At 35.6% G+C, this 13,613-nt stretch overlaps 1 protein-coding gene across 1 annotated transcript in view; it reads right to left on the reverse strand.

The window, feature by feature from the left end:
• Positions 1 to 13,613, reverse strand: part of NCOA1 (nuclear receptor coactivator 1) — a 258,345-nt gene that overhangs the window by 58,297 nt on the left and 186,435 nt on the right. Inside the window, 3 exon segments of the mRNA XM_036872881.1 lie at positions 2,082 to 2,262; positions 5,104 to 6,424; positions 7,732 to 7,879. Of these exon segments, the coding sequence (XP_036728776.1) occupies positions 2,082 to 2,262; positions 5,104 to 6,424; positions 7,732 to 7,879 (1,650 nt within the window).

Consider the following 13,613-nt stretch of genomic DNA (forward strand, 5'->3'; position numbering starts at 1 on the left):
CTGGTTGTTCTCTAATCTTGCTCATCATTCCTGGACTTCCCTTCAGATCCTGTTTCCCCTGGACCCTGTAAGTTTTTCTTTTTTGGTTTTCTCCCTGTTCGCTGAAGTATATCTTCTAGGACCTGTCAAACAAACAAAAAAAGAGTATGCAAAGGAAGTATACAATGAGTGTATGGACTAAAAAATTTTTGAAAAGATATTTCATCCATGAATAACATGGGAAGAAAAAAAGGGACAAAAAGCAAGAAAGAATTTTTGGAAATTAGATATCCAAAATTTTTTAATTGCAAGAGAAATATTAGAAAATAAAGCTGAGAAAAGCTGTCAGAAAGAACAAAAAGACCAAAAGACATATAGAAAGCAGGGAAGAAAAAGTTAAGCTCGACCTTGTTTTGTTTGCTCTCTTTCAAGTTACAGACTTCCCTCAACATCCTGATTATCTTTGGCTGTGTCTATTCTAAACAGATACAGTGTTCTAAAACACTGACTGGTTGGGCTCAGTGTGAGGCTTGTGTCTGCTGGTAGCCTTCACTGTTGGATGCTTAGATGGTAGCATGACCTTTGCACTTTAGGGATTTCCCCATACATACCAATATCCAGACATCTTCTTTCTGGCCATTTGGTATCTCCTGAGATAACCCCTCCAGTCTCCCACATTGGAAGGGGAAGGACGAGGATGAAACCAATCAATATGCAGACTTTCATTTTATCTCCTCTTAGACTTACACCTCATTGTTTCCCCAACTGTGCCGGATATCCCAGAGTCTGGAATCTCTATTTCAATTAGAAGACTTCTGAAGTTGTTTCATCTAATTCTTATTTTGCAGATAAAGAGAATGAGACTCAGAAAATTCATGTGCTTAAGGTATTACCGTTAATAAACGGGAAATATGAGACTTGAACCTAGGCTCCTGCTCTCATCTAGTGTTCTGGTCAGCTGAAAAACTGCTTCCAAAAATGTCAGAGATGACTTGAGATTTTTCTTTCCAGATGTCTGGAAATCTTGGTAAGCTTTTGGGAATTGTGTCATGCCAGCTAAAAGCTGTAGTCAGACTGAAATAAACAAGGCCCACATCTGGTCCCATTAGAAGAGGGACAGGCAAATTTTGAAAGTGAGCTGGTTAGTTTCCTTTACTTTCAAGTTCACACAATGGAATTATCACCACTATTTTTTTCAACTTCAAAATTTGATGGGTGAAAACTATCTTCATGAATTGTAAGTATACTATTCAAAGTGTCTCTTAAGTAGGAGAATGCTAACATGCGCTAGAGGAGTCATGACCTATTTCAACATAGATGTCTCCTAAACAGTGCCCCATGAAAAACTCATTCTGTGGGGTAATATGTATTACTTGAGAAAAGGAATTCCATAATCAAGAAAAGTTTGGCAAATGCTGGGTTAAAGAAATCTTTAAATTAAATTTAAATTTAACTTGTAAGACAGGCTACAAGGATGTATTGTACAACATGGGGAATATAGTCAATATTCTGTAATAATTGTAAATGGAGTGTAAACTTTAAAAATTGTATAAAATTTTGTTTTAAATTAAAAAACAATAAACTGGCACAAAGATAAAGCAAAACAATTTTTAAAATATATAAACTAGTTCATCTAACACAGGACTTCCTAAAACCTTTAATATGCACTGTGGAATTTTAACAGAGGAATGGTGTATATGTCACGTAGCATTTGCCCAGTGTATGTTAGCACAAAATCCTTTTTTTCATAGGACTAGTGTTCAAGGAAGACCCTTTGGGAAACATAATCTGATCCAATATTATATTTCTGAAAGTCCTACTATGGAATGTTTTGGGTAAGAACACAAAATTGCTCTCCTTAACATCAACTACTCACCTTAACATCAATTACAAAAAAGTAGAGGTTATACTATAACTTAAAATAGACAGGATGAGTGAAGTTCATATGTCTGAAAGTTAACTGTGTATTACTAAGAGTGGCATTAATGAAAAGATATTTCACTCTCAACAAACAAAAGGTCTGTGCAATAATGATGAGAGACAAAGCACTAATCCATATTATCATTAAACATTTAAAATGAAGTTCTGTCCCCAACACATACTATTCAGCCTGGAAGTGGGTCTGGCAGTGGTGGTCTGAAGTGCAGCTGGCAGGATCTCCGATTTGATGGCTACACTGGTGACCGCACCATCCATCCTCTCTGTCTCACATAAGCCTGGCAACTGTGCTGCCTTCTCCAGCGTGGGTAGTAACTGATCAAACTGGTCAAGGTCAGCTGTAAACTAAGAACGGAAACCAAAGTTAGAGGAAATATATTCTACACTTTCACCTGAAACAATGTAGAAAACAAGTTGTTCCTTCAAACTATATGAATTGAGTGTGACTATGAGAGAATGAAGAAAGAAGAAAGAAAGATTGGGGTCTCAATGAAATAACAGGACCTAACACTGGAACAAAATGTGGACGCTTATGATATTAATATACTACAGGATATAAGATAACATACACATAGTGTTTATCTACTATATCTCGGTATAAAATGTATGCACTGGAAAAAGACTGAACTGGAAAGAAATATCGAGAGTACTGTGTTACGACGATAGCATCATGGGTGATTATCTTCTGTCATATTTTTCAAAATTTTATAAAATGGCTTACTTTATGATGGTGCAAAACATACACTGTTTTTAAAAATAATTTTTAAAAGTTTGGGAAAGTTTTTAATAAATATTAGCTTGAAAGATCCCAGAAAGGTCACTTACCACTTAAGGACTTACTAGAATAAGGAACATATCTTCTAGCATAGGTAGGGAATTCCTACATCTGTCTCTGGCTATGCACAGGAGAAAACTGACCTTTATTTCACAGTATTATTCCACTATGGTTACCTTAAGATAATTCATCAACATAAAATGTCTACCTGTTTGGGTTTCATTATTTACTTCAACAAAAATTTCCTTCTAGATTGTGTAACAGAATTACATGTATGTATTTTTTAGAAGTCTGGCTTCTTTCACTTAACATTACATTTCTGAAGTTTAGACACCTTGTCGCAAGTAGCAGTAGATCATTTTGTTTTTGTTGCTGAATAGTATCTCACTGTATGAATATGCTACAATATATTTATAAATTCTACTGTAATGGATTTGGGAGTTTTTCTGGGTTTTGGCTAATACAAGTTAAACTACTATGACTATTTTTGAACATGTCTTTTGTGGCATGTGCAAAAAGTACTAACAATAAAGGAAAAAACTGACAAATTGGACTACGTTAAAATGAAGAACTTCACTCCAACAAAAAGCACCATTAAGAGAAAGAAAAGGCAAGGCACAGCATAGAGAAGATATCTGCAAATATATAAACAATAAAGGACTCACCCAAAATGCATAAAGAACACTTACAGGTCAATAGGAAAAATATAACATTGGGAAAATGGGCAAAACACTTCAACAGGCTATTTACAAAAGAAGATATCCAAATGACCAATAAATGTTTACCAGGGAAAGGCAAATTAAAACTACGAAATATCACTAAACAGACCCCAGAACAGCTAAAATTTAAAAGATTGACAACAGCAAGTATTAACAAGGACATGGAACAACTAGAAGGAATTCTCACACACTAGGAAAACATTATCTACTAAAGATGAACACATACATATTTTACGATCTTGCAATTCCACTCCCAGGTATAAACTCAGCAGAAATGCATGTACATGTGCACTAAAACAGATGTGCCAAGATTGTACACAATGGTATTTTCTTATAAAGCTGTTACTTTTAAAGTTAATTTTAAAGCATGAGAGTTTTAACATAGTTATTATTTAAAGCTGTTTTTCAGCTTAGAAACACAGCACTAGTTTAGTTGTACCAAGAGACAGCCTTCTCAAAGACCACACAGGTAAAGAAATAACCCAAATAGTGTTATAGTCAATAGAGACAACACAGAGAACTATGAGAGTGGAGAGGAAGGGAATGTTTAACTAAGGCTACTGGGGAAGGCTTTACAGAAATGATGTCTGAATTGTTTGTGAAGGATGAGTAGAAGTTCAGCAGACATAGAAAGGAGAGCAAGGCAGAAGATGCTTAGAAGAGACATGGCTTATCCCAGGAGTGGCAAGGGCTTCCATGTGCCTAGAATGCAGTATGCCTGAGGGAAGAGAGAGACTTCTGTGAGATGAGGGCAGAAAATAAAGCTGACTCAAGAAACTGTAGGACCTATACGTACTAAGTGTGAATCTTGTTTCACAATGAAGAGTCTTATTAATAAACTGCTATGTGAATACATTTTCAGCTATTTCACGTATGTCTATATTCTATCTAAATAATGTGTAAGCTCCTAGCAGGGAGGAATCACATTTTCTTTTTTTCTTAAATTCCTTCAGAGTCCACAGCAATTATTCAATAAATGAAGCTGCCTATTACTTTTCACTCCACCCCTACCCCAGCCTCAACACAGAGGTTCCTGATCCATAACAATTTATGCAAAGGTTTATTTTTATTTACTTTTGTTTCAGGGCATGTTATATACCCTGCTATCTGGAATACTCAAAGTCCCTATTCTGATGGGGGTTGTGGATTGAGGGCAGTTAGAATCAGATGAGAAGGAAAAAGACTTTTAAAAATGCTTCAAAGGAAATTAAATAGCAAAGCAAGCCAGACTAGGCAGCTTTGTCCACCTCCTCACATTTCTCTCTCATTTCATTTACATCAGAGGTTCCCAAATGTAGTTACATATCAGAGTTCTCTGGGGAGTGTCTTTAAAATACAGGTTTCTAGGTTCTATTCTGAAAGAGTTGGATTTAATAGGTGGGAAGATGGGAGGAGGGGGCAGGGAAGGTATTTTTTTAAACCTCCAAAGATGTGAACTCTGATTTTATAGAAAGAAAGAAACAACTACTTTCTTAGAATGCCACATTAATATTGTTGCCCTCCAAGGTTCCAAAGAGAACTTTTCAGGGCATCCTGTAATTTTTCAACCATCGAAACTAACCTTTTAATATATGCCCAAGGGATAGGGCAAAACATAGCCTGAATCCAAATACGGTCTATGGATGGAATAAAATAAATGAAAATAAAAAAATAACTAGGAATGTTCATTCTGTGAAGCAAGGAATTACCTACCTGGCTCTGTGACTCCAGTTTAATTTCCTCAGGAGCAGGTTTGGTCATTGGGGCTGGATTTGTGTTACAAGGATCCATCTGTTCTTTCTTTTCCACCTTCACCTTTACATCATCCAGGCTCAGGTTTGGAGTGGATCTTAAATCTTTCTCATCTTTATCTAAAAGGTAGCGTAGGAGCTGATGGTCTTTTGATTCTTTTTTCTTTGAAGCATCCAGTTCCAGCTTTATACTGGAGTTCCCTTGTACCTGTCCAGTCACTGCCACAGAAGTAGATGCACTGTCCTTTTTATCAGGCTCCACAGACAAAGTTGTGATATCCGAGGGGCTACCCTCCTGTAAGAGCCGGTGTAGGATTTTGTGCCGCTCTGTCAGTGAGCTATGAGAGGAAGGGCAAGAACCACTTGAAGAGCTAGCAGAGGCAGAGCTGGGAGTGCCTGTGCAGGACAGTACCTCTTTGCAACTTGTGTCTATATCAGCATGCCGTAACTGCTGCTCTGCAGTTGTTGTCAAAAGCTGCACTAGTTTGTGACTGGTTTGAGAGTATTTATTGTCTCCATCTGAGAGTCTGTCACTGTTATGCAGAAGCCCAGAATCCAGAGGTTTGCCATCATTAGAGCTGTTGTCAGACTGAATCATTTCATTTAAAATGGACGCGATCTCTTTATTATCTTTGGATTCAGCTTTTGCTGGCTGTATATTTAATCTGTTAGGTGAATTCTGTGAGCTCATCTGCCTGAGGACTGGAGAACTGGCAGAGAAGCCAACAGAGTTATTGGGTCCTTCATTCATACTCTGTAAAGGTGTTACTGGGATGTTTGAATAAGATCGGTTACTATTATTACAGGCAGTACTTGTCATGCTAACAGGGGAGCTTAATGTCGGAATATTAGGAGGAAATGAATTGTTTGGCATCCTGGGCCTTGTTGCCAATCCAGAACTAACTTGTCTCCTTGGAGACATGAACTGTGCAAGGGATATTCCTGTACCTTCCATAGGAGAATTATTGAGGTTTAAAGAGGGATTAGTGCTCTGGGAACTGGCCTGTCCCTGGTTTAAGGCAACACTGGCTACAATCTGATTTCCAGGTGAGCATCCAAAACTCCCTTGGCTGTTGCTAGAATTACTGTGACTGCTGCTATGAAGGTCTGAGCTCTGTTGGCGGTTTACTCTGGTGGATACCACGTTGTTGTTGGATGGTGGCAATGTAGCTGAACGGGCCGCGCCGTGAGCTGGAGAGATACTAGGATTGACGGAAGGGTTTACCCGGGGAATTGACATTCCAGGATTAGTGTCATCTTGAGGAGAAAGACCACTGTGTTCCCTAGAGGAGGAAAAGACATTCAAAGATCTTCACTGTTTTCCATTATAATATTTTTATGATGAATATTATAAAACAAGACCATTAATCTCACTAATGTAGCAAACTATCAAGTAAAAAGCTTCTGTATCACTTTAAGAAAAGCAGTGGACTGTTAGTACTACTGTGAAATGTTAGCATCACTTAATAGGCAATAGTGCTTAAGACCCTGTAAATATGATAATGGTTTCAGTTAAATGGGAGAGAAACCTTTCTTGGCCTTGGAAAAAAATCCAATATATGTACTTCTAAACTTTTCAAAATTTCATATAAATAATTAACACTACATATGACTTTTAGTTAAAAGAGAAACTTTCCACACCTCTCTGGTTACAAAGTATTTATTTATGACTCCCTTGTTACAGCTTTTAAGTATTTCAACTCCAAAGAGGAAGACTGGGTAAGGAAAATACTGTGTCACTGATGTAAAAATTAAAAAGGGTGACATGCAGACATAGCAGATGTTCTGAAAGAGAAATCACAATATGAAAAAAAGAACTGTGCTAATTCCACTCACAAGCATAAATTAAACTAAAATTAGAAAATGCAGAATACTGAATTCAGATTTTCATCAAGTTCTTTACTCAAATCCATAATTACGACAACAGATTTGTGACTGGTATTACCATGTTCCCATAAGCAAATATATCAGATGAGAGAAAGATGAAGTGAGGGAAAATGTCTTTGCTTTTGTTTAATGCTAAATTTTAAATAGTTGTAAATGTAGGATTTTGAATAATTCATAGGATAAAAGAATGGTTTCATGAATTTACCATATATAATAGTGCAAAACATATTTTGAGAGGAGAACAAATAAGAGGCAATGACATTCAAAAAATCTCAAGTGGATAGTTTAATAATTTGTAGTTTGATAAACTGTCAACTTGAACTCAGGAGCCACTGAGTTTTGCCCTAATGAAAATAAAGCACTTTTAAAATTAAAAAATAACAATACTAATAAACTCAAATCTTTTATAAGACCATAAGTTCACATACGGAAAGTTGGAAATTCTTAGCCACATTTTTGGTTTTTATTCCTTAAGCATATATTCAGCCACACCTTTCCTGTCTCCCTTTTTAAACAACAAAGCTATTGTTAGGCGACAGAACTATAAAACTCAGTATGGATATATTAACTATATACTCATCATGTTAGTTTAATGCCTAATTTAAAATTTGTTTTCTCGCCATCAAGAATATAAAACTTTTTTCTCTAAGAAGAGATATGTGAACTGACTTATTTCATATGAAGCTCTCCAAATAAGTAGTACCTGTCGATGATATGAATTCCCATGATGAAAGGTTGCATGTCTGGACTTTGAGGGTAGCAAAGTTTACACTTGGTGTGGGCGCTAAGCATTGTCCCATCATTCAATATGAATCTATAGGATGGGCTGGAGGCAGTGCCACGAGTCATCACTGTTTCAAACAAAAGAGAAACCTAGTTAAAATTCTGACACTTATACTTTGGGCAAAGGAGAGTTACCAAGCCTTATTTCTACCTAGAATTTCATTTAAATGCCCTTCCAACTGCTGTCTGCTCAGACTCAAAATACAGTCAGATAAAGCAGATATCTGAGGGGGGAAAATGATTCTGGGTGAAATATACAATCTGATGACAAGTTTTAATTTAGTCCTACTTGAATGGGTGCCTCCTCACAGAAGTTATGATTATGAAGAAACCACAAACCACAAAAAAATCAACCTTAATCTTTCCCTATAATGGGGCAGCTCCTTAAATTTATTAAGGGTTCATTAAAAATACCAAGAAGGGGGCTTCCCTGGTGGCGCAGTGGTTGAGAATCTGCCTGCCAATGCAGGGGACACGGGTTCGAGCCCTGGTCTGGGAAGATCCCACATGCCGCGGAGCAACTGGGCCCGTGGGCCACAATTGCTGAGCCTGCGCGTCTGGAGCCTGTGCTCCGCAGCGGGAGAGGCCGCAATAATGAGGGGCCCGCGCACCGCGATGAGGAGTGGCCCCCGCTTGCCGCAACTGGAGAGAGCCCTCGCACAGAAACGAAGACCCAGCACAGCCATAAATAAATAAATAAATAAAATAAAAATTGTAAAAAAAAAAAAAATACCAAGAAGTAATTTTCTCCCCTCTCATTCTCAGTATTATCTCTAACAAGCTCTCCCCCCACCTTTGGCTGGCTGATTTTTAAAAACAGCTTTATTGAGATGTCATTAATATACTATAAAATTCATCCTCTAAGTTTTGATTAGTTTGCAGAGCTCTTTAACTGAAATTCAAATTTAATTTTTCACTCAGGAATGTGAATTGATAAGGTCCCCACTTGTCAAATTATTATAGTCATATATATTATTTTTGATGTTTGAATTAATTTAGTAAGCAAATTAAGATAAAGCCACTGATTACTAATATAAAATAAAAATTAGGTTAAGGCAGTCAAATCACTGTATAAACAACACGATTTACTTTTTTCTTAAAGTTTTATTAACAACAGATAAAATTCTAACTCTACTGGTAAATATTTATGAAATATGTAAAGGCTATACCAGACTACTAAGTAAGAAAATGTCATTGATGTTTCAGTAATACAATAGAATTCTTTTTTAAGAAAGATTTAATAGGTAGACTCAGCTATACCAAGGTTAAAAATCATATCCACTGAAATACAAGGGTTACTACCACAAATGACTATTATAATTTAGCCTGTAATAAACGTTAGTCCTATTTTTCAAAGACATTTCAGAAAGGGCTTCAGTCACACTTTAAAGACATATGAGAAAGACAAAATGACCAACTGATAAATAATTTTTGAAGCTACATATTACTTTAAGTAAAGAGAAGGCAGGCTCTACTTTATTGCCATGGGTATACCATATAAACTGAAGAGGGCATAATCTGCTGTAAATCTATGCCATACATAAATCTCCCAAAGTACCAAAACCAGGATATAAAGTTAATTTCAAGGATTCCTTACCCATCTGGCAATTTCAGCCAAATCACTGGCACATTTACCAAATATAACACATGGAGAAATTTAGTATCTAGTGAAATAATAAATGATGAAAACGTCTTTAATGAAAACCGATAATTTCTGTGTAAGGATATAAGTTAAATGTTTGCTCTGACAAAACCTTAAAAAAATATTAACAATTCCCAACTGTTAATATCTTCTGATAATATATTTTAGAAAACACAACTACAACAAAAAAGTGGCACTTTAAGATAAATTATTAACCTGGGATAATGAGAAAGCTACAGATACATAAATGGCCAGATAAGACACAGAATATATTTCACGTTATTTTGCTTATGCCATTTTGTCTATTTTTTCATCACACTTTATTGCGCTTTAGGATCATTCTGCTGGAAAACATTCTCTGGCTCTTCACCACTGAGCTGACTGTCCAATATGGTAGTCATCAGCCACTTTCATAATGTGGCAAATTAATGTGACAAATGAAATTTAAAATTAAAAGAAATTTAAAATTCAGTGCCTTAGTCTCACTAGCCACATTTCAAGTACTCAATAGCTGCATGTGGCTAGTGGCTACCATATTGGACAGTACAGCTCCATATAATCTGATTTCATTTTGCATTTCCAATCTTATTTTTCATTGTTTCATAAACATTTCTTCTATATCTCTTTGAATAGGAGGTAGAAAACCTTTTATACACTTATTTTTCTTCTTCAGGTAGAATAAACATAAGGGCTAGTACTGTGTCCCATTCTTATTTTCCACTCTCCATTGAAATTGTACGATGCTTTTAAAGTGAGAAAGAACTAGAAACTCAGGCTAACATGGGAATATTAAGATACTGTGGATTACAGAACCATCAATAGTCCTTTGGTAATTATGCTGCCTTAACTTGGAGGACTACATCTAAACTAGTGAAAATTCCAAAATTGGGGAATCTCTTCTAACTTAATACAGGAAATTATTACACTTTAAGTTTTGAAGTTAGATTATTTATTTTGGATAATAAGGTGTGGAATAAGACTCAGCACAAGGAAGGCAGCACAGGTCAATGAAAAGAATAAAAGCCTAGGAATCAGATTTAGGTTTGAACTCTGACTTCGTCATTTACAAGTTTAGGACTTAATAATGCAAATTAACCTTTGCCCATTGTCACTAAAATGGAGCCAGTTTATTGTGAGATAATATCTAGCATGGAACCTGGTACATAGCAGGTACTGAATGAATATTTCCTGAATAAATACCAAAGAAAAAACAAACTACAAATAAGCAGCTTCCAAAGTACCTATGTCCTGAGTCATACTCACTCACATTCAGCCAATCCCAAGATACCATTTATACTAATAGCTTCAACCCTATATAACAATCTAATATTCTGAATTAAGACATGAGTATGGGAGCCATAATTCTTTACAGAACTGGTTGGTTAAACGTCTGTTCTACACACCAAATTTTCCCCATAAGAAAGATCTGTGCCTGAACAAAACTATTTGGAATTTCATTTGATCACAGGTCCTGACCTTGTTTTCTGATTTAGTTTTACCAGGGTTTGTTTCCTGATTTAGTTTTGCCAGGTTTTGATCTCTGACTCCTGTGTCCATTTCTAAAATTTTTAGAACACTTAGTGAGGAGGGATGTTATTGATGTGGTATTATTGCCACCCCAGAAACTCTTCAAAGAACCTTTAAAATGGCAATCGTTTTTGCTTTTGTCCCCCCAGAGTAGGCCTCAACAGAGCCAGGAAACAGAGCAAAGGAAACCGTTTTCTCTGGTCATAGCAGCTATAGAAGTAGAGCTATTTGGGTTTTTGACTCCACCTAATTTGGTGCTGAGATAACCTCAACAAGCATGCCTTACTGATGTTAACCAACTGGGCAGGTTTAAAACGTATGGCAGGGTACTACAGATCAATGCTGGCAGAGATTTCTCTTTCTTTTTGATATTTCCCTAGATATATGCAGAAAAAATGCAATTTAAAAATTGTTACTAAGATAAAGAAAAAAAAATTACCCCTAGATGCTCTAAGATTTTCAGTCACCAATGTGTAAACTCTATTCAGTATACCGAAATTTCTAAAAAAGGAAAATAAACTCATATTTTAAATATTTTTAATAAAGTTAGACAAAAAAAAAAGATTTTCAGTTAACTCTGTTATATAGAACATGGACATTCTGGTTAATCATTCATATGGGAACTTACGTTTTATAGCAACATTTCCAAACTTATTGATACTACAAACTCCTTCCAACTGTCTCATGATTTTTTTAATGAAAATAACTTTATTTTGTGATTATAAAGTTACTAGAGAAATGAACGAAGAGTAAGTAAAGATAAACTTGTATAATCCCATCACTCAGAGATAACCACTGTTAACATTTTGTTAGCCTTCTATTATTGGATAAATAGATATACAAGAATGAGATCTTACTATATATGCCACGCTTTCTTAGCCTACTTTTTAATGTAATAATGTATCATGGATATCTTTCAAAGAGAAGAAACGATCCATTACATTACATTACTGTTAATAGGTAAATAGAACTTTCATAAAACTTTTCTAGGCTATCTAGCCCAACATTTCCCATGACTACTACTCTCCTTAAGTGCTAATAGATGTGCTACAGGAAGAAGTATTCTGAGGAAAAATAAGTCTGGGTAACAAAGTCAAACATGAACCTTTATTGTAGAACTTCCCAGAAACTTAAATACCTTAAATATGTCTTATGAATCCCCAAAAGTCGGAGACTGAAGTATTTCCCATATTTAATTCAGCATGAAACATCATTTCCTAGTTATAGCTTTTAATATCTTGTGGAACCTATGTTTATGTTTTCCAAACTTTTCTGTAATAAAACATCTTAGACTATAGACTCTGGTTCAGTAGTGTGGGTGGAGTCCAGAAATCTGGTTTAACAGCTGCCCCAAATGAATCTTATCAGGGACCTTAGGGAAGCATTTAACCTAGACTTTTCTCTAAAAGAATGATTCTGAAGTGAACAGAACTGAGGAAGCTTTTCTAAACTATATACCTTCATGAACTTCCTCCCAGTTTAAAAAGTTCCTCAGGTGGTCCTGATACCCAATTCCCCCCCAAGTCTCAATGGAGAACAACTGCTTTAATCTAGTTCATCCTGAATGCTCCCACAATATTCTTTGGCTGAAATGTGTTTTCAAATTTGATTCTGGAAAATAAAATGGTCAACACCCTTTAAAAGCAGGCCGTGAGCTGTCTGTCAGAAGCAGCTGAAAAACTAAGCTAAGAACTTAAATCTTTTTTTTTTCACACAAATACTAACGTTTAATCTCGTTTTCAAAGTCCAAGAATGAAAACTTGCAATTAAACACTGAGCAAGCCACATATTTAGGTAATATTTCTTAAAAAGTAAGAACTTAAATTTTTAATGCCTATGAGGATTTTATACCAGCTGCTGCCTTCAAAAGGTAAGTTAAAGGCAGGAAAAAAGACAGATGGAGGACACATTTTCTTGCCTAAATATCAATTACTGTAGAGGTTTTACTTTTTAAAAGTTTTACACAAAATCGAGGATAGAGTGGCATAATTTGTTTCATTCTTTCACACTGTCCCTAAGTGCAGAGGCAGCAAGGAAACTGCAAATGCTATTTACATCTCTCTCCATTCTTGATAGACCAGTGGTTCTCAAACTTGATGTTGAATATAACTTGACTGCTGAATATAACATATAAGAAAAAGATGTGCTCAATTCATGAACGCTGTTTGCCAAGTTGTCCAGAATCTCCAAAACACTAGAATCAGTCATGTGAATTCTGGGCAATTTAATTCTGAGAAAAAAGTTATTTCTATTGAGGAATTTTTTTTTTTTTCTAAAAAAAAGTACAAGAAAAGGACATTAAGACATGAGTAATGGAGAAGAGGTGTTGAATTATATTTCTTTACATTTCTCTCTAAATTGTTTCACTTCATATGTTAATGATAGGTTAGTTATTCATTACACTTTAATCAATCTATTTTATAGAGAATTCCAATGGTTTAGAAACACATACTTTAAACCACGGCTCAATCACATCTATGGGCAGCCTAGGCATTTGGACAATGAGACAATAATCTAGACCTGCTTTGCCTTGGCCAAAATGTATATAAATTATAGGCAAATAAAATTGAAAGTCTTTTAAGGAAAGCCTTGGAAGGTTCAACTTATAAAGTTAAGGCAAAAATCAAAGAGAA

The sequence above is a fragment of the Balaenoptera musculus genome, chromosome 13, assembly GCF_009873245.2.
Source record: "Balaenoptera musculus isolate JJ_BM4_2016_0621 chromosome 13, mBalMus1.pri.v3, whole genome shotgun sequence".
Lineage (NCBI taxonomy): Eukaryota > Metazoa > Chordata > Mammalia > Artiodactyla > Balaenopteridae > Balaenoptera > Balaenoptera musculus.